The sequence below is a fragment of the Typopeltis vanoorti genome, chromosome 4 (assembly GCF_054136105.1).
Source record: "Typopeltis vanoorti isolate ZY-2024b chromosome 4, IOZ_Tvanoo_1.0, whole genome shotgun sequence".
NCBI lineage: Eukaryota > Metazoa > Arthropoda > Arachnida > Uropygi > Thelyphonidae > Typopeltis > Typopeltis vanoorti.
This window is the reverse complement of record NC_143552.1, coordinates 52,970,220-52,997,651: the sequence shown is the minus strand read 5'-3', so window position 1 is coordinate 52,997,651 and position 27,432 is coordinate 52,970,220. Positions and strand designations below refer to the sequence as shown.

At 36.5% G+C, this 27,432-nt stretch overlaps 1 protein-coding gene across 9 annotated transcripts in view; it reads left to right on the top strand.

Moving 5' to 3' along the window:
• Idua (alpha-L-iduronidase) overlaps positions 1–27,432 on the top strand; it is a 288,729-nt gene that overhangs the window by 221,880 nt on the left and 39,417 nt on the right. For all 9 annotated transcript variants that reach the window (XR_016548188.1, XR_016548187.1, XM_090391167.1 and 6 more), the window contains one exon: positions 6,788–6,910. Coding sequence is in view for 7 of the 9 variants with exons in the window: in XM_090391167.1 (XP_090247293.1) it covers positions 6,788–6,910 (123 nt within the window). In the remaining 2 variants the exon portion in view is untranslated. The remainder of the gene's footprint in view (positions 1–6,787; positions 6,911–27,432) is intronic.

The window sequence follows — 27,432 nt, the reverse complement described above, 5'->3', positions numbered from 1 at the left end:
GATGGGAGAACAAGAGGCCATGTGGAGATGTGAGCAAAACGTGGTGAGGGGTAGGTTTTTTGCTTGTAGAGTTGTGGGTGGTTGGAATGTATTGCCCAGAAGTATGGTGAGTGTGGAGGCAGTGAATGTGTTCAAGTCACAGTGTGATGAGCTGTGTGTGTGTGTGATGGAGGACCTCCCATGATGAGTGGTTAACTCCATAGAGGTCTGATAGTAATAATAATTATTTTTTGTCTTATGTACATACACATTTTAAACTCCGTACATGCAACTTTGTATAATTGGGCCAAATTATGCTATTCCCAGTGTTGCTCAATTCACCAGAGCCACTGTATGCATGTTGTGTATGTATGTGTGTAGCTGTGTATTATGTTGATGGTGGACATGAAGTTCAGAAGTTTATCGCAAAAGTGAGAAAAATAGCTCAAAGATTGTTTGGATATAGACCAATAGATGTAATGATTTTGAAGTGTGCTGCCATCTGAAATTCAGAAAAGGGTACCAGATGGGTTCCACTTTATATGGTAATATTCTAGGAGAGCCTGCTTTGCAGTTTCCTGCATAAGTTCCACATGAGGTGTTGCTCTATCTCAGTAATTGATAGATATTGTTGATAGACGTGGTCCCTTATTTAAGGTAGAAGCTGTAGATATTGGCCTTGGTACAGATGAAGACACAGAATGTAACATTCTGTGTTTCTTCTTATCTATATGGATTAAATACATAGATTGTAGGTGACATAGGTGATTATTATTATCCTAAGACCCCATGTCATCAGAGACTCATCTAGGAGGTCCCTTTGTCATACACACAGCTGCTCATACTGTGCTTTTAATACGTTAAGATTCTCTGCAGACACCGCGTCGACCTATGCAACAGTTTGCCTTTCACTACCATTTTATATCAGGATACTATCAGGAACAATGAATTTATATTAATAATACCTAAGAAATTTATCCGAACACTGCATTCCACACTCATATATTTCACAGTAACACTCAAACTACAAATTAGACAATATTGACACATTAAATATAAAATTCACTTATCTTGTCTGTTTATGCATGCACAAATTTCAACTTCAGGATTTCTTAGTTATCCTCGGCTAGATTTCCACTCATCATTTCCAATCACCAGATATGAGAGAATAGCAACTGTTCAAGATGTAAGAGTGTTTCATGGAGCTCAATGTAGGACATATCATTATATGGTGATAAGATTGTTTGTTCTCTCTCTCTCTCTCTCTCTCTCTCTCTCTGTGTGTGTGTGTGTGTGTGTGTGTGTGTGTGTGTGTGTGTGTGTGTGTGTGTGTGTGTGTGTGTGTGTGTGTGTGTGTGTTTTGTTATGTCTAGATGTCAAAAGACATCACAGGACAGTGGTAGAGTTATTGTGATGGCCAGATACAGAATAGGACTGTTACAGGACAGTAGTATATGACATTTATATAGACAACATCTTGAGTAGAAATTGTATTTAGCCAGAGAAGGATCTGCATCTGAGTTATATTTCTTTTTTTAAATGAAAGTTTGGAAGAAAAAGTAAAATTTGAGTAAATATAGAATGGACAAGTCAACAAATGAAGGGAAAATATAGGAAAAGAGGAGGGAAGAGGACATATAAGAGATGGTTAAGCAGCACAACAATATTAAGAAATGAAAAGAATGGTGATTAGGCTAAACAAGTGTGAGAAATAAAGTGCAGTGAAATTGAATACCTAGTGGAATATAGTTACTCTGCTGAGGCCTGGTGATTTGGGCAACAGGTAAGAGTTCCTTATATATCTTGAGCATGACTTAATATTATTTCCCTTCAAGATTTTAAGAGATGTGAAATTTTATTACATGAAGGATGGAGTGGAATATCAAGAAGATGGAAGAGAATTATCAGGAGAAAAGACATTTGGCTCAACAGTGAAGGAGTTGATGCAGGCTGTATAAGCATCAAAAAATAGAAAAGCAACTGACCCTAGCATGATGTAGTAGAGATGTTTAAGTATGGTGGTAGTAAAGTATTACAGGCCCTGACAGTGATATTCAACAAAGTGATTTTAGGTGGAGATATCCATTATGTGTGGAATTTGCTATATATGTATCATCTATCTATAAGAAGAGTAGTGGGGTGCTTAAGGGTCAAAGCTGTATAACTGAGAGGAGACCTCTACATAGCCTTTAAAGGAATGCGGAGAACCGACCTGGGCTTCTGACCTAATGTCCAATCCTCACCTTCTCGTGGTACACCCTGTTGGGTATCTACCTGGATACTGAACGAATGAGGATGGGCTGGCAATTTGGGATTTAGCCAACCAAATTGTATTCTTATTGGCTTAAACCAATATAGAAAATGATGATACAACATGACAAAATTTCATACCGGCTGGGGCGTCGCCCGGTTAAACAAGACCCCATTGTTTTCGCCAGGGAACCAGGGCGAACAGCGAAAAGTCAGCTACTGGAACAAATCTGAAAGCACACCCCAACTCAACATCCAGAGTTAAAGATCGGTACTGTCAACATAAGAAGCCTGAATGGCAAAGAAATGGAGCTAGCTGAGGAATTAGATAAGTACTAGATCGACATAATAGGGGTGACTGAAACAAAAAAGACAAAAACTGGTGAGATCTTTCTGAACAATAAATACAAAATGTTATATTCAGAAAATGACAATAAAGGAAAAGAAGGCGTAGCTATAGTATTCAACACAAAATACGAGGCTAATCTTCTTGAATAGCAGGCAGTCTCGGGTAGAGTGATGTGGGAAAATATCAGAATGGGGAATTGGACAATGAGACTTATTTGTGCCTATGGTCCCACAGAAGGTTCTACTAAGGTAGAAGTGGAGGAATTTTTTGAGGCTTTAGAAAAAGCAACTGACACAATGAAAAAGGAAAAGTTGGTCCTTGTTGGGGATCTAAATAGCAGAGTAGGAAATGATTGTCAGACACAAATATATTTTGGGAAAATTTGGAGAAAAGAGCAAATCTAATAATAATGGCAAATACTTGTTGGATTTCTGCTCAGGACATGGACTGGTTATTACTAACACCATGTTCCAACAAAAAAATGTGCACAAATTCACATGCAGAGAAGAGGCAAGGAATAAGAAAAGTCCATTGACTATGTTATAGTTGATAGTGATGTTTTCTCCCTGGTGCAGGACACCAGAGTGTACAGAGGATTTGAAATTGGAAGCGATCACTATTTAGTCTTGAGCTGGATAAAATTCAATTTAATATTGAAAAGAATAACGTGTAAGAAAGTTTTAAAGCGAATAAAAGTTGAGCAGCTCTCAGATGTGAATTGTAAAATACACAAAGATTATTGAAAAAAAAATGAAAGAGTTTGAGAACAGGAACCAAACCTTGGAGATCCAGTGGCAAGCCTTGAAGAAAACCCTGATTGATTCAGCCAGAGAAGCATGTTTTGAGATTGTCTGCAAGGATAGAAAAATCAGAACTCCATGGTGGACACAGGAAGTTAAAGAGGCAGTGAAGGAAAAGAAGAGAGCATATCAAAAGTTCCTGGCAAATAAGCCAGCGTTTGCTCTTAGAGAATACAGAGACAAATGTAAGAAAGTGAAATACTGTGTAAAACTAGTAAACAAAAGTCATGGGAGGACTTTTGACAAGAACATAGAAAATAAATATCAAGAAGGTGGTAAGATATTCTGGAGGTTGTTGAAGAAGCTTAGAAATGGGTGAAAGATTACTGTAAAAGAAGTTAGAGATGATAAAGGTGACATGAAAACCGGAGAAAAAGATATCCTTAAAGTGTGGAGTAATTACTTCGAAAAATTCTTAAATGAAACATGCAGTGATAAAAAACACTCAACAGGCATACAGTCAGGAATACATATCCATACTTGAAGTAGAAAAAACCATCAAAGGCTTGAAATGTGGAAAGGCAGCAGGAGTAGATGATATTCGACCAGAAATGCTGAAGTACGGTGGTATAAAAGTCTTACAGTGGCTGCACTGCATAGTTCAGAAAGCCTGGACAGAGGGACGAATTCCCGATGATTGGAGTAGAGCTCTCATAGTACCCATATATAAAAAGGGAATTAAAACTGAATGCGAGAATTACAGAGGTATTTCCCTACTGAGTGTTCCTGGCAAGATCTACCAAGTATACTTGAAAAAACGGTTGAGAAGAATTGTGGAAGAAAAGCTTGGTGAAGAACAAGCTGGATTCAGGCCAAATAGAGGCTGTCAGGATCAGATCTTCACTTTACGACAAATAGTTGAGAAAGCATAGGAATATAACAAAGATCTGTATTTAAGTTTCGTTGATCTTGAAAAGGCATATGACAAGGTGCCAAGAGAGAAGCTATTCAATATGCTTCAGTTATATGGTGTCAGTGGGGCATTATATCAAGCAATACTTAGTCTGTATTTGAGTTGTAAGTAGGCAGTTAAAATTGAAGGAAGTACAGGAAGATGGTTTAATGTTAAATCTGGTGTGAGACAAGGATGTACATTATCCACTCTGTTATTCATTATCTATATGGATCACATTATGAAGGAAAGTGGTATTAAACATGATATCAGAATTGGAGATGTTAATGCCAGTTTCTTGTTTTATGCGGAAGATGTTATACTTCTAAATAAATCCGCTGCAAGTTTGCAAGATTCCCTGACCAAATTGAATAACTGTTGTAATAGATATGGTATGAAGGTCAGCATTAAAAAGCAAAGACAATGAAAATAGGTAGAATTGTTGGAAATGTCAACTGTGTTGTGAACGGGGAACCTGTGGAACAAGTAAAACATTTCAGCTACTTAGGCACACTTTTTACGGAAGATGGTAAATTAAATATGGAAATACACAACACAATCAACAAAGCTGGTATGGTTGGAAGTCAATTGAATAAATTCATATGGAATAAGAGAGAAATTAGTCGGAACACTAAATTAGCTGTATACAAGACAGTGTTCAAACCAGTTTTAACTTATGGATCTGAGAGCTGGGTCAGAAGTAAAACACTTGACCAAAGACTAGAGACCGCAGATATGAGAGTACTGAGAAAGATTAGAGGGATGAACAGATGGCATCAATGGCAATATCATATTAAAAAACGAGGATATTAGGTAAGAACTTGACATTTTCGGCATCCAGGAATGCGTTAGCAGAGCTAATCTCAGGTGGTATGGTCACTTAAACAGAATGGGCAAGGAAAGATTATCAAAACAAGTGTTCTCTGCCAGGTTGGCAGGAAAATGACCCAGAGGAAAACCAAGATATAGGTGGATTGATATGGTACAATGTGCCTTAGACGATAGAAATATAAGATCTGATAATGATAATACTGGAGTCTTGACAAGTAACAGACTGATTTGGAGGAAAATTGTAGATAGGAAGTTAGTAACGGTGTAAATTTTTCATATAGTACTATCATATCCTGTACACCCCTTGAGGGTATATGTCAGGAATTTGATGATGATGATGAAGAAGAAGATTAGGAAGAAAGATTCTAAGAATTATAGAGAAATAATTTAATTCTATCCCTTGTAAGATATAAATATCTTATAAGGGATAGAATTGAATTCAAAATATCCTCAATAAAATAGAACAGTATATTTTACAACAGGAAGGTCTTGTGTGGATAATATATTTTCCTTATATTATACTATTCTTATCCTTATATTATCTTTCTACAGCTGCCCTTCCCCCAGTGACTGTCACATTCTCTTCCTTGGGACAGTATTATAAGCTTTCTCCATATCCACAAAAATAAAAAAAATAAAGAACTCCATTTGATTTTTGTGGATCTGGAGAAATGTTGATGGGGGAAAAGTAGAGATGGTTCAGATGTATCTACCAGGGATCCCAATCTCTTTCAGAAGAGATTGGGATCCCTGGTAGAATCTGGGTTCAAGTTGGGAAGCTGTACATCACCAACATTGTTTAAGATATACTTGGAGGAATGGAGCAGGCAGTGCCATGGGGACCTGAAAGTCTGTTAAAAACCCAAGTACCCAGTAATCAGAAGTGATAGTGCAACATATCTTGATTTAGAGGTGAGAAGCATGAAATCAATGGATGCCTTCAAGTATCTTGTCTCCATGATGGAGAAGTCTGGCCAATATGAAGTACATATAACATTTTGAACACAACAGGCTATTACAATTACATCTATTACAACCATGAATTACCATTCATGGTAATGAGTCATAATGTCTTGAGGAAAAACTAAGCAGATGATTGCAGAGTATAATGACCTGTGGATGTGAGTATTAGATCCTCACTAACTCCAAGGAAATAAGAAGTCATGAAGATGGATTACTTCAGACAAAGTATGAGAGCCACTCTTGTGGATTGGCTAAGGAACAGATGAAAGTTGAAGAGAAGATTTGAAACGGTATGAGGAGAAGGTTTGAAATGGTATGGACACTAGAGAATGAGAGAAGAATGGTGGCCATTGAGAATTATGAATGGTCATCCACTGAAAAGAAGAAAAGAGGAAGGCACTATTTGGAGAGGAATTGTTGTGAGAGCTGAAGGATAAAGAGGCTTTTTTTTTTTTTTTTCATATAAAGATAATTTATTTCAGAAATGCCTTAATGAATTTAACAATTTATCCTATGATAAAAAATAAATTCAATTTATGAACACATTTCCAAGAACTCATTATGTTCATAAGTTAGGGATTTGTCTTTATTACATATTATAAAAGAATGAGAACTTGAATATAAAAAGATAGATAGTAGCAGGAGTAGAAACAAATATTAGGATTTTGCAGTTTTATCACTTACCATAAGCTGGCTTTAAAATTTTTTATAATTTTTATGCAGGGCCCATTTCAAATGAAAAAACCAATTTCTTTGTCTTCATTTCCATGGACGTTTCAAGTCAAACTTCCTTTACCAGGTGTTACTCTAATCCATATATGTGCTCAAGCTTCAATACCACAAAAGGTAAATTTTTAAAATATAAAGAAGTACAAAACTATTTTTGATAATTATTGCTTTACAAGCAAAGATTGATGAAACGCATTTTAAAACCATATAAAGAATAATGTTTGAGAAAGAGTAAAAGACCATGCATTGCAAATGAGTCATATAGGAAGAATGGTATGCAGTTTTAGATGCATGGGGAGTGAATTTGTATAAAAGAACTTATGTGTGATTGATAGTTTGCATTCAGATGGATTTGGAGGGGATCTCTTGAAAGTATTGTTCAACAAGCAAAAGAATGAGAGAGAGAGAGAGAGAGAAAGAAAGAAAATTGAAATTCAATCAGGAAAACTAGAACATTGTGTGTGTGTGTGGGGGGGGGGGTGATATTGTGTGCAAGGCACCAGTGAAATCAGTATGCCCTTAATTTTGAAAAAATTTGAAGTTTTTTTTACCACTTTGAATGCTCATTGTAGTTTTCCGAGTCTGAAATCTGAATAGGGTAGTCATTAAAAACTGAAAGGCTTATGAGCATAACTAGAAAAGCAAAATAAATTATTTATTTATTTATTTACTATTATTATTATTATACAGGTATAATAATACCATGGTGAGCAATATACACAAATGGCCCCAAATTCCCAGCATCCCTTAAATGGGACAGGGGATGCAAAGAATCTTTGGGTGCTCAAAATAGTTTGCCCACTAAAACTAGGAACTGGGAATGTCAGAACCCTGTATGAGGTAAGCTGAGAAATGCTATCCAGGAAATGAAAAGACTCAGAATTGGGATTTTAGGAATGAGTGAAGTTTGGTGGCCAGGATCAGGCAAAACTCAAGTTAATGACATGACAACGTACCACTCTGGAAGTAATGAAAACAGCCATCAAAACGGAGTTGGAATAATATTAAACAAAGATGCCAGTAAGTCACTGTTGAGCTTCATCCCCTGCTCAGATAGGATGATGATATTGAAACTGAAAAGTCAACCACTAGATGTTAATCTTATACAGGTCTGTGTCCCTACTGCTGACAAGAATGATACTGAGATCGAAGAATTTTATAATCACTTAAAAGAACTAATGAAAAACACAAAGAAACATGATATTAACATCGTTATGAGTGATTTCAATGCTAAAGTTGGGAAAGGTAGAAGTGGAGATATAGTTGGCGAACATGGACTGGGAACAAGAAATAAGAGAGGAGACCATCTTATTCAATTCTGCCAAGAAGAGGAACTAATAATCACAAACACATGATTTAGGCTACCATCCCGAAGGCTATACTTGACGATCACCACAGGATAATAGTGCAAATAAAGTCAGAAACCAAATTGATTACTTGCTAATTAATCAATGATTTCGAAGTTCCAAAAAGAGTACAAAAACCTATCCTAGTGCAGATATTGCTTCTAATCATAATCTGCTGGTGACAGAATTAAAACTTAGACTAAAAGCTATGCTTAAGAATATCAACAAAAAAGGTTTGATCTAGGAAAGCTAAAAACCCAAACCCAAAGATAAGGAAAAAACTGAGTCAAGATCTGAATCAAGAGATAGCACTTATTAAGAATGTTTATGTCATGAGGGTGATGAATCATGGGACAAACTGAAATCTGTCTTCATAGAGAAACATACTGATACCTTGTGTCCTGATAGAGCAGTAAAGAAGAAAGATTGGATAACTGACGAAATTCTTTCTCTCATGGATCAACGCAGATCATATAAAAATCATAGTCCAACAAAATATAAAGAGGTTCAGAAAATTATCAAAGACAAGATCAAAGAAACAAAAGAAATCTGGATGAATGAAAAATGTAAAAAAATAGAAATTTTACAGGAAAAGCATGACAGTTTTAATCTACACAAAAAGCGGAAAGAGACTTCGGGTATATTTAAAAAAACAACAACTACGTCTCCTTTGAAACAAAAAGGGAGAAATAATATCCGAAAAGGATGACAAAATACAAGAATGGGTGAAATATGTAGAATAACTCTTTACAGATAACAGACAAAACCCAGAAAATACTTATGAACAGATAGAAGGTCCATGCATTCTAAGATCAGAGGTAGAATATGTGCTGAACTCAACTAAAAATGGTAAAGTCTTAGACCTTGATAGAATATCAGCAAAAATAGTCAAGTTATTAGAAGGCAATAACATTATTATATTAGTAAAGCTATTTAATAAGATCTACGATACAGTCATAATCCCTCAAGACTGGTTACAGTCGACCTTCATCACGCTACCTGAAAAAGCAAATGCGCAAACTTGTAATTGACCATAGAATGCTCAGTTTAATGAGTCTTGTTCAAAATTTTTCTTTTCAAATCTTTTCAAAATGTTTCTGAAAATAATTCAAAAAAAAATATACAGAAAATGTGAAGACACCATAAGTGATACCTAATTCAGCTTTAGAAACAGTTTGGGAATGAAAGACTCTTTTCTGCTCTCAAATCTTATTCCAAAAATGTAGTGACCAAAACAAGTAAGTATTGATTTGCTTCATCAACTTTGAGAAAGCATTTGATGAAGTTCAACATACTAAAAGGATTGGATTATTATTAAAAAGAATTGGATTAGATGGTAAAGACGTCACGATCATCGAAAACTTATATTGGAACCAAAAGGCATCTGTTCAAGTTGGTGACGTTATTACAGACTCCATTAATATCAAAGGAAGAATGAAGCAAGGATGTGTGCTGTTGCCTCTTCTTTTTAACTCAGAAACAATATTTCAAAAAAATCTTTAAAAGGAAGAGAGGAAGGGATTAATATAAATGGTGAAATCATCAGTAACATCCGATATGTTGCTGACAATATTCAGGATATTCAAAATCTTCTGGAACTAGCGAATGAAGAGAGTGAAAAATGGGATTAAGAATAAAATCACCAAAACTACATTCATGGTCATAAGCAAGAAACCAATTTTTAATTCAGCACTTTCTGAATTAAATGGGAAACAAATAGAAAGAGCAACAAAGTTTAAATATCTTGGATGCTGGTTAAATGAAGAATGCAATACAGGAATGGAAATAAAAGTTAGAATTAAAATGGCAAGAAAAATTTTTCTTCTGATGAAATCAACATTGTGTACCGCAATTTAAATTTAGAGCTTAGAGCATGCATGGTTAAATGCTACATATGGTCTGTACTGCTGTACAGTGCAGAAACTTGGTTTTACAGGCGAATGTTAAAAATCCCATGGACAGCAAAAACTTGTAATCAAGAAGTACTGGAACAAATGTGGAAATCACATGAACTTTTAGATATCATAAAAAGAAGGAAACTACATATCTTGGTCACCTACTTAATAATGAAAAATATAATATACTTCAATTGATTATAAAAGGAAAGATAAATGGAAGAAGAGGGCAAGGAAGATGAAGAAAATCTTGGCTGGCATGAGCTCTGAAGCGACCGCCTTGGCTCAAAATTTGCCAAGGTGGTCGCCAACCTCTGATAGGAGATGCCACTCAAAGAAGAAGAAACAGGTATCTCTATGGAGACAGAAGGATCGTTGTAGGAGATCTATTATTCACACACACACACACACACACACACACACACACACACACTAGCAATTTCACACAATACCTATCATATCTCCTTAAATTCATTCACTGATGAAGCACTCAACTATCTCTGCCAACTCATTATGCCTATTCACCACCCTCCAAACAAAAACTCTAGTCCTAACACTCTTGCTAACCACTTTTACACAGTTTACATGGGTGACCCCTCATTTTTTCCCCTTCCTGTCATGTACTAAAAAAAAGTGTTCAGTGTCAATCACATAAAACCCTTTTAATAATTTTTATGCTTTCATCATGTCTCTTCTTTTCACTTATCAGCTAGTTTTTGAAACCCATAGACCTTGAAATCTATTCTCATAAGACATATAGACAGTCTTTGTCACTTGCCTCTGGATCCTCTCCAACACTTTCATTCCCACAAAATCCTAATGACCACATCTACATGCAGTAGTCTGGATGTGGCCTTATTAAAGCCTTATAAAGGGAAACAATAACTTTTGTATCCCTGCTTGTTTGTGTTTTCTTCAACAACCATATAATCTGATGTGCTGTTTTGGCTACCTTTGCAGTATGCACTCTGAACATCTTCCTGTCCACAATCACATCCAAGTCTCTGGCTTCACCTTACACTTGGCGATATTAAGCTGGCAGCCATTTATCTTTGTCCATATTGCTAGTCATCTTATAGGATCTCTACATCATGTTTATTTACTATTGCTTTTCTCAGTTTCGCATCATAATCATCAGCAAACAGCTATATCATTTCTTATGATGTACAAATTAAACAACAGAGGACTAAGTATCAGTGGTGAATCCTGTACCACAGAATTCACTACTGGTCACCTGCCTTCTCCTGGACTCGACTCTTCCATAAATCACTGATATCTGTTCATTTAGCCACTCTCTACTCCAAATCACCAGAATATCCATTCTCATTTTCTCAAATTTATGCTATAGAGTTCTGTGTGGAATATTGTCAAATGCTTTTGCAAAGTTTACAATATCACTGAGTAACCTTTTCCTTTATCCAACACCATTGTCACTTTATTATAAAAAATAAGCAAATTACTAAGGGAAGACTTACCTTTTACAAAACCACGTTGTCGCTTATAGAGTATCACATTCCAAGCCATATTCTCAGAAAGACAGAATTCCCCAAATTCTGTCTTTCACCGATTTCTCCAATACCTTAACCACTACTCCCGAGATGCTGATTGTCCTATAATTTACTACATCTGTCTTGGAGTCTCCTTTATCCAAGACACCATTATCCTCTTTCCACTTTATTGGCATCTTCCCGGTGCTGAGGCTTAAATTAACCTGCTTGATCAGAAGAGCTGATAATTCCTTAGCACATTCTCATAATACACAGGTGAATATGCTGTTTAATCTCATGGCTGTGTTTGATTGAGGTTCTGCAATATTTTGAGCACCTCCATTTCTTCAACCTCTATTTTCCTATCTGTCAATGTCATATCTGGTATTGTAATATCACCAGCTAGATGTTATACCCCTGCAAAGTGCTCACTCAGTAATTCAACTAATTGGTTTGATTCTGTTAGCTCTCCACCATCAGCACTTTTTAATGTCATCCTTCCATAGTCGTTCCTATTTTTACTTTTCACATAGTGAAAGAAACTCTTTGGAGATTCTTTTGGCTTCATCAGCTACCTTTCTTTCATAATAAGCTTTGGTCTTATTTTCCATACATGTTACCCTTCTTTCCTGTGCTTTGTACTGCTTATGGGCATGCTGATCACCTTTTTCTTTATAAACATTCCATAAGATATTCATGTATCTAACTCCTATGTGATTTATCCTTCTGACTCTGGATATACATTCTGATACCACTTTCTTCAAACATTCCTTGACCACCTCCCATGCACGACTAAAATCTCTCCCCTCCAAATTCTTTTGCCATGGCATTGCTGAAAGCTGACTCTTCAGCTTGTTGTAATCATCTGGTTTGTAATTCCACATATTTCCCTTCTTAAGAGAAAATCCTGGGAGACTGCATGTCTAGCAGTCTCCAATGTCAAGACTATATGATCACTTTCGCCGATAAGTTCTCCGATGCTATGACCAGATCCAGCACTTTCAAATCTTGTGTCTCCTCCATTACATGCTGTCTCAGGTAATTATCTCTCACCAGCTGTATAAATACCATTTCCTTCCTCCCTCTCAGTCTGTCCCCATAGTTGAAATCCCCCATAAGTACTTGACCTGCATTGATGATCATCATGCTAATTTGCCAATGCATGTCATCTACATTCTCCCTTATACTCCCTGGATTATAGCAACAAAATTACATATTTTCTCCTTTTGTTCTCTGTTTCACATCAGATAGCTTCAAATGAACTGCCCTCTACATCCCTGTGCTCCTGATGTACTTCTACTCTTTCTGACTTCAATTCTTCTGTTGTCAATAGCAAATTCTCATTAAACAAGAGATCCATAAGAAGAAGAAGATCATGATGATGATGTGGAAGGAATATCTTGAAAATCAGAGTATGAGGAGTTATGAAATATATAAAGCTCAGGCCAGAAAAGGTATCAGTATTGTACAGAAAGCTAAGTTGAAGTATGAAATGAAATTGGCTGTGCAGGCTAAAGACAGTCCAAAAGAATTGTTATTCTGCTAAAAGAAAGAATGACCGTGGAAGAATAATTTTACTGAATGCAGATAGTACTCTAGTATCAGAAGCAAATGAGGTAGTTCAAATATAATGAGTGCTCACTTCAACAAGAGCTATCAATCTGGTGTACGTAACATAGTGCTATGACTACATTGGATAAAGAGAGAGAGGTTCTACAGATGCTGGCATAACCTAGATAAGAATTTGGAAATTGAGACAGATGGGACATCATCACATGTGCTAAAGGAATGTTCAGCCAAACTGTTGGTTAGGCCTTTGACATGTTTGTATAATTTGAGTCTTAGCTCAGGAAAGATCCCACAGGAATGGAAGGAAACTATGATAATACCATTGCACAAACAAGGATGGTGCAGAGACTGATGTTTCTAACTATCGACTTATCAGTATCGCCAGCCTGGTTGGCAAAGTGGTTAGAGTGCCCACTCTCCAACCAACAGATTGCGGTTCAAATCCCCTGTGGGAGTGGATGTTTGTGATCGTCTTTAGATGGAGATAAATTTCATTGCCTGGTGTGAAACTGCCATCCTGCTTATTGGAGGCCTGAAGTGACTTGAAGAAGTTTCATATTTGGTCTCTAGATCAGGGTTTCTGGACTATGTAAAAATAAATTTTTAAAAATTACAAAAAATGTATGTAAAATTGATAAAAATGGCAACAACAACAACAAAAAAACCCCATAGTCCACTCACGATGTAAAATGTACTATAGTTTTTTTAATAACCTTTCATTATCATCATCATCATCAAATTCCTGCTATGTACCCTCAAGGTGTGTACAGGATATGACAGTACTACATGAAAAAATTACATCATTACTAACTTCCTATCTGCAATTTTCTGCAAATCAGTCTGTTACTTGTCAAGACTCCATCATTATCAGATCTTATATTTCTATCGTCTAAGGTACTTTGTACTGTATCAATCCACCTATATCTTGGTCTTCCTCTGGGTCGTTTTCCTGCCAACCTGGCAGAGAACACTTGTTTTGCTAATCTTTCTTCTCCCATTCTATTTAAGTGACCATACCACCTGAGATTAGCTCTGCTAATGCATTCCTGGATGCTGACAATGTCAAGTTCTTTCCTAATATCCTCATTTTTAATATGATATTGCCATTGATGCCATCTGTTCACGCCTCTAATCTTTCTCAGGACTCTCATATCTGCGGTCTCTAGTCTTTGGTCAAGTGTTTTACTTCTGACCCAGCTCTCAGATCCATAAGTTAAAACTGGTTTGAACACTGTCTTGTATACAGCTAATTTAGTGTGCTGACTAATTTCTCTCTTATTCCATATAAATTTATTCAGTTGACTTCCTACCATACCAGCTTTGTTGATTCTGTTGTCTATTTCCATATTTAATTTACTATCTTCACTAAAAAGTGTGCCTAAGAAGCTGAAATGTTTTACTTGTTCTATAGGTTCTCCATTCACAATGCAGTTGATATTTTCAGTGCTTCTGCCTATTTTCATTATCTTTGTCTTTTTATTGCTGACCTTCATACCATATCTATTACAACAGCTATTCAATTTAGTCAGAGAATCTTGCAGACTTGTAGCAGATTTATTTAGAAGTATAACATCATCCACATAAAGCAAAGAGCTGACATTAACATCTCCAATTTTGATATCAGGTTTAATACCACTTTCCTTCATAATGTGATCCATATAGATAATGAATAACAGAGGGGATAATGTACATCCTTGTCTCACACTAGATTTAACATTAAACCATCTTCCTGTACTTCCTTCAATTCTAACTGCTGCCTTACAACTCAAATAAAGACTAAGTATTGCTTGATATAATGCCCCATTGACACACTATAACTGCAGCGTATTGAATAGCTTCTCTCTTGGCACCTTGTCATATGCCTTTTCAAGATCAACAAAACTTAAATATAGATCTTTGTTATATTCCTATGCTTTCTCAACTATTTGTCGTAAAGTGAAGATCTGATCCTGAAAGCCTCTATTTGGCCTGAATCCAGCTTGTTCTTCAACAAGCTTTTCTTCCACAATTCTTCTCAACCGTTTCTCAAGTATACTGGCATAGATCTTGCCAGGAACACTCAGTAGGGAAATACCTCTGTAATTCTCACATTCAGTTTTATTTTCCTTTTTATGTATGGGTACTATGAGAGCTCTACTCCAATCATCGGGAATTCGTCCCTCTGTCCAGGCTTTCTGAACTATGCAGTGCAGCCACTGTAAGACTCTTATACCACCATACTTCAGCATTTCTGGTTGAATATCATCTACTCCTGCTGCCTCTCCACATTTCAAGCCTTTGATGGCTTTTTCTACTTCAAGTATGGATATGTATTCCTGACTGCATGCCTGGTCAGTGTTTTTTATCACTGTGCTTTCATCACTGCTTGTTTTATTTAGCAGTTTTTCAAAGTAATTACTCCATACTTCAAGGATATCTTTTTCTCCTGTTTTCATGTAACCTTTATCATCTCTAACTCCTTTTACAGCACTCTTTCCTCTATTCCTAAGCTTCTTCAACAACCTCCAGAATATTTTGCCACCTTCTTGATATTTATTGTCTATATTCTTGCCAAAGTCCTCCCATGACTTTTGTTTAGCTAGTTTTACACACTGTTTAGCTTTCTTACATTTGTCTCTGTATTCTGTAAGAGTAAAGGCTGACTTATTTGCCAGGAACTTTTGATATGCTTTCTTCTTTTCCTTCACTGCCTCTTTAAATTCCTGTGTCCACCAGGGAGTTCTGATTTTTTTATCTTTGCACACAACCTCACCACATGCCTTTCTGGCAGAATCAATCAATGTTTTCTTCAGAGTTTGCCACTGAATCTCTAAGGTTTGATTCCTGTTCTCAAACTCTTTCATTTTCTTTTCAATAATCTTTCTGTATTTTAGTCTACAGTTCACATCTGAGAGCTGCTCAACTTTTATTCGCTTTAAAACTTTCTTACATGTTATTCTTTTCAATATGAAATTCAATTTTATCCTGCTCAAGACTAAATGGTGATCACTTCCAATTTCAAATCCTCTGTACACTCTGGTGTCCTGCACCAGGGAGAAGACATCACTGTCAACAATAACATAGTCAATGAGACTTTTCTTATTCCTAGCCTCTTCTCTCCATGTGAATTTGTGTACATTTTTATGTTCGAACATGGTGTTAGTAATAACCAGTCCATGTCCTGAGCAGAAATCCAACAGATATTTGCCATTATTATTAGCTTTGCTCTTTTCTCCAAATTTTCCCATAATATTTTTGTATGTCTCGCAATCATTTCCTACTCTGCTATTTAGATCCCAACAAGGACCAACTTTTCCTTTTTCATTGTGTCAGTTGCTTTTTCTAGGGCGTCAAAAAATTCCTCCACTTCTACCTTAGTAGAACCTGTTGTGGGACCATAGGCACAAATAAGTCTCATTGTCCAGTTCCCCATTCTCATATTTGCACACATTACTCTACTTGAGACTGACTGCCATTCAAGAAGATTAGCCTCGTATTTTGTGTTGAATACTATGGCTACTCCTTCTTTTCCTTGATTGTCATTGCCTAAATATAACATTTTGTATTTATTGCTTAGAAAGATCTCACCAGTTTTGGTCTTTTTTGTTTCAGTCACCCCTATTATGTTGATCTGGTACTTATCTAATTCCTCAGCTAGCTCCATTTCTTTGCCATTCAGGCTTCTTATGTTGATAGTACCGATCTTTAACTCTGGTGATGTTGAGTTGGGGTTTGTTTTCAGATTTGTTCCAGTAGCTGACTTTTCGCTGTTCGCCCTGGTTCCATGGCGAAAACAATGGGGCCTTGTTTAACCGGGCGACGTCCCAGCCTGCATGAAATTTTGTCATGTTGTACCATCATTTTTTATTTTGGTTTAACCAATAAGAATACAATTTGGTCGGCTAAATTCCAAATTGCCAGCCGATCCTCGTTCGTTCAGTATCAAAGTAGATACCCAACAGGGTGCACCACGAGAAGGTGAGGATTGGACATTATGTCAGAAGCCCTGGTCGGTTCTCCGCATTCCTTTAAAGGCTATGTGGAGGTCTCCTCTCAGTTATACAGCTTTGACCATTAAGCACCTCCTTTCATGGATAACCTTTCGTGGATGGGAATTATACATTAAAAAAAAAAAAAAAACTCCGGAGTAATTGTAAAGATTTTCAGAGAAGTTGGTAAGAACTCACCTACAGAAATGGATGGACAAACAAAATATACTTTGCAAGGAACATCATGGGTTTACTAAAGGGAAGTCATATCTGAGCAGTTTGTTCATATTTTATAATAATGTTACAGCTGAGTTGGATAAAGGGAATGGATATACTATGATGCTGTTGGACTTTCATAAAGCATTTTATAAGATACTATTCTTTCATAAACCAGACTTGTTTATGAAAGGATACGTTAGTGTTTGATGGGCAGATATCAGAAAGTGATATATGGGGGATGTGCATCTGCTAGATTTAAGGTGACCATTTGTGTGCCCAGGGATCGTTGTTGTTTAATCTATACATTAAAGATAGTGAAAAGGAGCTGACAGAAGATCTTCAGTATTGTTTGCTGATAATGAAAAGATAGGCAGGGTACTCAGAGATACTATTGATGTACAACATTTACAGGGTGATTTCAATAGTTTGGAAGTGTGGGCAAACAATAATGGCTATCAATTCAGTGTTAGTAAGTGTAAAGTTATGTGCTTTGCGATGCAGTCAATACCCAAGAGCATATTATATTAGTGGGATTATGTTTGGAGTAACCGATGAGACTAAAAAGTTGTTCAGAAGTAACATAACAGAAGTTGAAAATGCAGCTCAGAGGATAATTGTGATTTCAAAACAGACATTAACATGTAAGGATGTGGAAGTCATTTTGCCTCTTTATAAGGCCTTGATACAACCATACCTAGACTGCTGTGTGCTGGTTTGGTCTCCTGGGTTCCAAAAGGATAAAGAAGCTGTGGAAGGGTTGCAAAGAATAGTAATAAAGAAGGTATCAAGATTATGGAATGTAGATTCTTTAGCCAGCAAAGATTGGTCGATTGGTAGAGCCTCTGCTACTAATGGCCTATGCAAAAAGTTAAGCACGTTTGAGCACGATTAGTAGTTGGAAGGGGTTCAATCGCTCGATGATGTTGGCACACTGATCCCTCAATGAATATTTGGACTCCCTGGAGGTGTTACATAATAATAATAAAATAGATTAAATGAATAAATTGAGAATATGTGGACTGTAGACACTGGTTGATATAAAAAAGAGCGGTGATATGATAGAGGTCTATAAACGTTTGAGAGGGTGTTATAGGATATCAGTTGATAAAATTTTTCATTATATGGAAGGCGAAGAGAGGACAATGGGGGGGTTCATCCATGTAATTTAAGTTTGTGTGCTATTAAGAAAGGGGTAAGAGCTAGATTTTTTTTTTTTTTTCACAGAGCCATGAGTGAGTGGAACAGTTTGCCCATTGAAGTAGTAAGTGTGTCTAGTATGAATGAGTTTAAGAAAAGGTATGGTAGTTTTTGTAGGTGATATATGGCCTCCCTTGATGAGTCTGACTTCCTGAAGGTCTAATAATGATAATAATAAAACCTCTTTCCCCATCCTGTTCCTTTTGTGCTCTCTAAAGATACTATATCCTTTGTATTCTATTCATGTGACTATATCATTCAGCATCATGTGATCGCTCTTCCACTTACTAACCTACTTAAGGTTAGTAAGTGGAAGAGTTTACTTGTCTAAAACACTTCTGGACTCTCACTGAACAATACTTTCTCAAGGCTCCTGATCCCAGATCCATTCTCTGGAGTCTATTCAGGAGGCTATTTTTTTTCTCACTGCATCTTTCCTTTCCAGTTTTCTCTTCAATTTTTGTAACTTTAAACATGAAACTAAGTTTAAATAGGTATAGAGTCTCTGCAGTTCAACAACAACAACAAAAAACTCCCTCCAAAATCCCCCTCAAAAAATTAAAAATCCCACACACAGAAAAATCCTTATATATATATATATATATATATGTGTGTGTGTGTGTGTGTATGTATATATATATATATATATAAAGTAAAGTGATTATACAACTTGTATATTCACTTTACATATATTCATGGCATCAACAGTAACCTAAATGACGTGCATCATCATTTTCAGTTATGCAAACCCTAAATTTCTACAAAATCAACCATAACTTATCTATCTCCAAATTACACCCTTTATGACTCCTTCCGTCATCATAGAGGGTGCTTTTGTGCATTCTGATATTCCTTGCTAAAGGATGTCGAACCTACAATCTCACCTTTTTGACCTCCTGTGGCTTGAAATTTATTTACCCCATTTTGTTTCATTCATGTGCTCCCTCTACCATTCTCCCAATTCTGAAAATCATTCTAACCTTTTTGACTTCCTGTCTTTAAACTCGATTTCATATAGTCAAAATTTCCAAACAGTGAAGTCATCCTTCTAGTAATTTCTATGTCCATAATGTTAATTGGCTCCCTTTTTCAAAATTTACTGATCAAGCTGAAAGAGAGGCAAAGATTTTTTGCTATAAGCAGTGACTTAAAACAGATCATTCACCTCCCTACATGAATTCCTGACAGTCCTCTTTACTCATCCAACACCCTAGATCTTAACTAGTTCTCCTTCCAGGTACTCTGTTCAAGTGACTGCTCCTCTTGGCATTTCAGACCACAATCTTATCTAACTTTCATCTCTGGTAGAATCTCCTTCAGACACTCACAACTCCATATGCTCTAGCATTATGACAATGCCAAATGGGAGGACTTGCATGACTTTTATTCTTCTTCTCCATAGTGAGACTGCTTTTTTTATTCTTCTGACCCAAGTACCTGTTGTGATCTTGTTAAGAAATGATCCCTATTGGAATGAAAACTTTCATTTCTCACTCTGTTCAAATTCTCCAATCCATCTGTGATTGGGTGATTGGGCAAGCAAATGGGGATGTGAGTTCAATGTTGCAAAATGTAAGGTTTTAAAATTTGGAAAACAAAGATGGGATACAGAATATATGCTTGGTGAGAATATATTGTTGGAAGTAGAGGAAATAAGAGATCTGGGGGTGATAGTGGATAAGGATCTAAAATTTAGGGGACACATCGCCAAAATTGTGAAGACAACACAAAGACTTCTGGGAATGATGCGGAGGACACTGACGTGTAGAAGTAGGGAGATTCTTGTTCCATTGTATAAGGCTTTGATTAGGCCACACATGGACTATTGTGCCCAGATTTGGTCACCTGGTTTTCAGAAGGATGAAGAGATGTTGGAAAGGGTCCAAAGGCGACTGACTAAGGTAGTTTCTGACCTCTGGAATGTCGAGTATGAGGAAAGATTGAAAAGATGTAATTTGCAGAGTCTAGTGGAGAGAAGGAAGAGGGTAGATATGATAGAGACCTACAAGTTGGTAAGGGGTTGTTATAGGATTAATGGTGGAGAAGTTCTACAGAGAATAGTGGGAGATCAGGGGAGAACCAGCGGTCATCCCTGGAAACTGTATAAAGAGGGTGTGAGTAGGGGAGTGAGAGGCAGGTTTTTTTCGTGCAGAGTTGTGAGTGATTGGAATGCCTTGCCTGAGAGTGTGGTGTTTGCAAGGAGTTTGAATGTGTTTAAGATGCGGTATGACAAGATGTGTGTGAGATAAAAGGACCTCCTAGATGAGTCTTTGACTCCATGAGGTCTTGTTTAATAATAATAATAATAATAATATCTAAACTATGGTTCTCCAAAAAGTGTACTAGAGCTCTCCAAGAAAAGCAAATAGTCTTTCACAAGTGGCTTGCGACTAACACCAACTTCATTCACAGCCTACAGAGTTGCCCGCAACTTGTAAAACATTAAAAGGGCAAAGTCTAAATTCAATGAAGATAAACGTAGAAAATTCTCTGCTTGTGCCACCAGCACAGTTGTGCCTTTTGGTCCTTAGCCAAAGCTGTTGGGTACAACTTTTCATAGTAAAGAATTTATGGAGACACAACATACATGTTAGAATAATTACTTTACTTAAACTTTAGGAAAGTAACATTCAACATTTTGACCTCTGTATTGAGGTCATCATCAGGAAAAATACATATGTATAAGATACAGTCTACATGACACTGCACTATATAGACAAAAGTAAGATGAATCTAAATGCTTGTTAATTATTTAACCTAGCCTGAACTCTTGTGGGAAAATAAAATAATATGAAATAAATAAAATAAAAATAAATTAAAAACAAATAAAATAAATATAAAAATAAAATTAAATAAATTTAAATAAAAACAAAATATAAACAGAACTACATTAAACATTTTGAAAGTCCTCTCATTTTGAGATCTTGAGATCTTCTGTTTGGGCTTGTTCTTGTTGCTATATGGGTCCTTCATATTCTTGGAATGATTAATCCATGATTTTTTATTCAGGTTTGGATAATGTTTCAGAATTTCACAAGCTTCTTTGAATTTTCTTTCAAACCTGGTTTTGGTGTGGTGTAGGGACTTGGTGCTTTTCCAGTCAATTATGTGGCATGTTTCGAGTGCATGGTCTGATAGACTTGTTTTGCTGTAGTGGAGGTATTTAATGTGTCGTTTGTGTTCATCTTTTTTGATTGGGATGGTGCATCCTGTTTTCACTATATAAGGTAGGTTACAGGCACATTGATTTTTGTAAACTCCTGGGTGGGCCAGGTATTGAAGAGGATCTTTGGAAAAGCTAAGTAAATTTCTTCATTTTGTCAAAGGTTTGAAGGTAGTCTTAATGTTGTATTTAAGTAGTGTTCTATTTTTTCTGAAATGTCCCTAATGTAGGGTATGGCTATGGCATTCTTGTAATCTTTTTTGTTTTTAGTCGCATTTTTATGGAGGATCTTGTGAACCATTTTTATTGTATCCATTTTTTACAAACATTTGGGTAATAATTTCTAATTCTTGGTTCAGAGCTTGTTCATTGGAGCAAATTGTTAGGGGCTCTGTGTTTGAATATGCTGATGATCCCTAGTTTTTGTGTTGGGACCTCAGTACAGAGGTTGAAATGTCGAATGTTACTTTCCTAAAGTTTAAGTGAAGTAATTATTCTAGCACGTGCATTGTGTCTCCATAAATTCTTCACTATGAATGCTGATCACCATGTAACCTTAAAAGAAAGAAGAGCACAACTTTTGTCCATATGTGTCTTACCCTTAAGGTAGCATTGTAACATCACCTGAAGACAAACCTGATGTCTTGGCTTCATTCTTCTCTTCCAATTCCTACATAGATGACCACAGCAAATTATCTCCTTCCTTGCCTAGAACATTGCATCTCATGTCCTCCTTCCACCAGAAAGTCATCAAAAGAATCTTGAATAACTTAGATACTATAAAGGCAGCTGGTCCTGATGGAATTCCACCTATTGTGTTCAAGAGATGTGCTCCTGAACTAACACCTGTTCTCTATCATCTATTCAGTAAACTACACTCAGCTAGCATTCACTACTAAATCACTTAAGGAATTGACAACGTACATACGAATATAAATTAAATTGCACTTTAATAAATATTTCTGATATTTCAGCAACGTCACGTTGCCATCTTCAAAAGGACTAAACTAAGCTGTTCTAATGACATGGCCATAAACACTGAACTAAATCACATCCTCACCACTTTCTCAGCCAATGGCAACCCCCCCCCCCAAAAAAATCCAAAAAATATTCAAACCTACAAACCACAACCCCTCTTCCTCCTCCCCCTCCACAACAAGGAGTACTCTAAATCCATCACCATTCCCTATATCCGAAGCACCTCAGAAAAAATTACCAAAATCTTAAAAAAACATGACTTGACCTCCTGTTACAGACCATACAGTAAAAATTGGCATCCTTTATCTGCTCCACTAAAGACCAACCACTTCCCCTAGACCTACCTGGTGTATACCAGGTCCCTTGCAGCTGTAAACTGTCTTACTTTGGCCAAACAGGCAGGACAGCGAATATTAGAATTTCTGAACACAAGGACTACATCTGTTTTCACAAGTACAGCCATTCTGGTCTTGCAGACCATGCTCTGGATACACGCCACAGAATACGGTGGAAGAAAGCTACAGTAATACACCGTAGCAAATACAAATTCGAACAACTATTTATGGAATCAGCCTCAGCCCAAAGAAACTCTCCAAACCTCAACAAATTTGGTTGTATGAGACTACCCCAAATTTGGGAGGCTTACATCAGCAGACCTTCAGCCCAACGGCCAAGAACACCTACTTAGCCCGCTAGAGGGCACCATCAGGACTTTTAGGAGAACAATAGCTTCATCACTTCATTCTATTCTCAGTTACTGTGTTGTAGTGCCTACGTGAACATGCCTTTTTTTGGAGGGGGGAAGAGGGGTTGTGGTTTGTAGGTTTGAATATTTTTTGGATTTTTTTTGGGGGGGGGGGGGCTTGCCATTGGCTGAGAAAGTGGTGAGGATGTGATTTAGTTCAGTGTTTATGGCCATGTCATTAGAACAGCTTAGTTTAGTCCTTTTGAAGATGGAAACGTGATGTTGCCGAAATATCAGAAATATTTATTAAAGTGCAATTTAATTTATATTCGTATGTACGTTGTCAATTCCTTAAGTGATTTAGTAGTGAATGCTATAGTGTTTCACCACTCCATATTGTTGTGAGGGAGGAGGGATTGTTGGTGAATGTACCTGCCTGTATGGGTGGGTTTTCTATAAACTGAGAAAACCAAGGTTCCATCGGGTTGGCGGGTGACTAGTGTGTCTAGGAAAGGGAGGCTGTTGTTTTCCTCTTTTTCCAGGGTGAACTTGATTCTGTGGTGTTGGTTGTTTAAGTGTGTTAAGAAGGAGAGGAGTGTATCAGAGCCATGTGGCCAAATAGCGAAGACATCATCAATGTAGCGAAGCCATATAGTTGGTTTTTGTAGGGCAGAGGCTAAGGCTTTTTCTTCAAAGGTCTCCATACAGAAATTGGCCAAGAGTGGGGAGAGTGGTGAACCCATGGCTGTCCCCTCTATTTGTTTGTAGAATTTTCCCTGCCAAATGAAATAGCCTGAGTTCATTGTGAACTGAAACAATGAACTCAGGTAAATGTTTACTCAATGTAAATCTGCTTAATCATTTGGACAGCCAAAATAAAGAACTCGTTCAACTGCAGTTTCTGTGGTTCTTACAGCATCACTTACATCCTTAATCTTGGCACTAGGAAAAGATGATTTTGTCACACACTCCTTAAGCACTCCTCTTATCATTGAATCACCATACAAAATTTGATCCTTATTCTCACACTTTAACTATTTCATTCTCTACTTTCTCTCCCCTTGCATTCCCCCTTCTTTTGCTTCTGTGTCAGGCATTTCTCCAACTACTCAGTCTCACATTTTGTTCTGTGGAAAACTCCACATAGATGCTAACATTTTACTAGATTTCAAACCGGTTTCTTTGGAGCACACACACAAAAAAAAATAGTTGTGTAAGAAAGGCAATTAAATAGATAGTTATAGAAACAATTCAGATTATAATAGAGGAAAAAAAATGTTGTCTTAAAAAAGGCACCCAAATTTAAGGCTATTATGTTAGAGGTGGTCTTAAAGTGACTGTCTCTCCAGTTTTTAACGCCTAACCTCAATGAGTCGAGGTTATGGGTGTGCTTTATGGCTGATACTGACCTTAAAAAATAATCCTACTCTCCCAATCAGGATTGGTCAGGGTAGTGGTAGGCATTGCATTTGAGGCTACCTACCTGGTGTGGAGAAAGTGGCCAACAGAACAAAATAAATAGTTCAGTTGCTGTTATATAGGCTAAAGGATGGAAAGGAAGTTGTAGATAACATGCATCAGCAAATTATTTGGATAGGGCTCACTCTAGTGAGCATGGGAATGGCAAACCTGAGATACCTGATGCTGGACATGCCTTACTTCGTGTAATGTACGTCTGTTATATTATCTGTAGACTGGTCCCTATCTTCTTTCTTTATACTTCCTCTCTTCTTCTTGTTCCTTCCCCCCCAATGCTATTAGAGTAATTCGAGGGCTAGGGGTGAATCTTTTCTATTTACTTTCTTTTCTACCTTTAGTAGTGAGAGGAGTAGCCTATTTTAAGCAGTGGAAGTCTGCTGCTCTCCCAGGTTTGAAACCATACCATAATGGTTTCCTGAGGAAGGCAACGGGAAACTACCTCAGTATTATTTCCAAGAAATATGGTGAACTCGGCAAATTTAGTTTCCACAACTGGCAAAAATGGGTCTATCGGCAAACGATGGATGTCCTGCCCGGCAGAAGAAGAAATGAGGCTTCTCAGGTCGTTAACCTACGAAATCCTCAAATGGACGATGAGGATGAGATCCCACGTATTGAGGAAAATGGGAAGAAAATAAGGCATCCAAGAGAGAATGAGATAGAAACTATACATGTTGCAACTTGGAACGTAAGAACAATATTAAGAGCTGGTAAATTAGAGAATTCGAAGAAAGAAATGGGGAGGAATAAATTGGATGTCTAAGTGAAGTCAGATGGGAAGATATAGGAGATTTTGAAAGTGATGGTTATAGAATTATATATTCCTGTAGAACATGGGGGAAAAATGGAGTAGCATTTGTTTTGAATGAAAAGGTTAAAAATTCAGTAGCAAAAATAATATATAAAAGTGACAGGGTGATTATGATTAAACTGAAAGCAAAGCCTGTGGACATAATGATTATACAGATATATATTCCCACAAGTGACCATGATGAAAATGAAGTAGAAGAGATATATAATCAAATAGAAGAGATAATGGAAGAAGACAGAACTAAAAGGTGTACCATTTGGATGGGAGACTGGAATGCGGTGGTAGGTGAAAAGGTAGAGAAGGGAATAACGGGAAGATATGGCCTTGGACAAAGGAATGAAAGAGGTTAAAGACTTATAGAGTTTTGTAAAAGACACAAACAAATCATTGGTAATACTTGGTTTAAACTTCCAAAGAGAAGAAGATATACATGGAAAATGCCAGGTGATATCGCAAGATACCAGATTGATTATATGTTAATACAAAACAGGTACAGAAACAGTGTAAAAAGGATATCAACATATCCAGGAGCTGATATTGACTCAGACCATAATTTGCTTGTTATGGAATTAAGAATACGATATAAGAAAATAAAAAAAGGTAAAAGCAAGAAAAGGTGGAACCTAGAAAAACTCAAAGGAGATGCAGGTAGGAAATTCAGAGAAGAGCTGGAAAATAAAATAAGGAACAAAGAGAATATATCTGAAGAAACTATGGATGTTAATGCAAAATGGAATCAACTGAAAAACTTGATATATGAAACAGCTGCTGAAGAGATAGGTTTTGTGGAATGGAAAAGAATTAAAAAGCCATGGATTACAAATCAAATGATAAGAAAAATGGAAGAAAGAAGAAGAAGATGGAAAAATATAAACACTGAAGAGGGAAGAAGAAAATACAAAGTATTAAATAATGAACTGAGAAGAGAAACCGATAAAGCAAGAGAGGAATGGTTAAAAACAGAATGTAAAGAAATTGAAGAAATGGAAAAAAGGGGGCGATATGATAAAATGTTTGAAAAAGCAAAAGAAATTACAAATATTAAAAAAAGCATAAGAAATCTGCCATTAGAAGATAAGCAAGGAAAACTGATTTATGATATTGAAATATCATAAATCAGTTTTTTCATTATTTCATAATTCAATATTTATGATATTGAAATACAGGATGAAAGATGGAAGGAATACATCGAAGAACTTTACGCAAAAAATGAAAGACCAACAAAAATTGAATTGGAAGAGCAAAATGAAATCTTAACAGAAGAAAGAGGTCCTGAAATACTAAAGAGAGAAGTAGAAACAGGAATTAAAAAGTGGAAAGATGGAAGGAGTGGATGGAATACCTAGTGAAATCCTAAAACAACTGCAGAACAAAGGTATAACAGAAACATGGAAACTCTGCAACCTCATTTACAAAACAGGAGTATGGCCTAAAGATTTCACAGAGAGCATTCTTATACCAATTGAAAAGAAAAACAATCCTGCTAAGTGCAGTGACTACAGAACTATAAGTATACTCTCACATGCCTGCAAAGTACTGCTAAGAATATTAAATCAAAGATTGTATAATAGAGTGGAGTATTTTCTGGGGGATGATTAATTTGGATTTAGAAAAGACAGAGGAACCAGAGATGCAATTGGAGTAATGAGGACCATATGCGAAAGGAATATAGAAGTAAATAAAGAAGCTTATATTTGTTTCATCGACCTTGAAAAAGCATTTGACATGGTGAAATGGGAAAATCTGATGGAAATATTATGCAAAATAGGTTTAGATTGGAGAGACCGAAGGTTAATAGCTGAATTATATATGAACCAGACGGCCATAATAAAGACAAAAGTA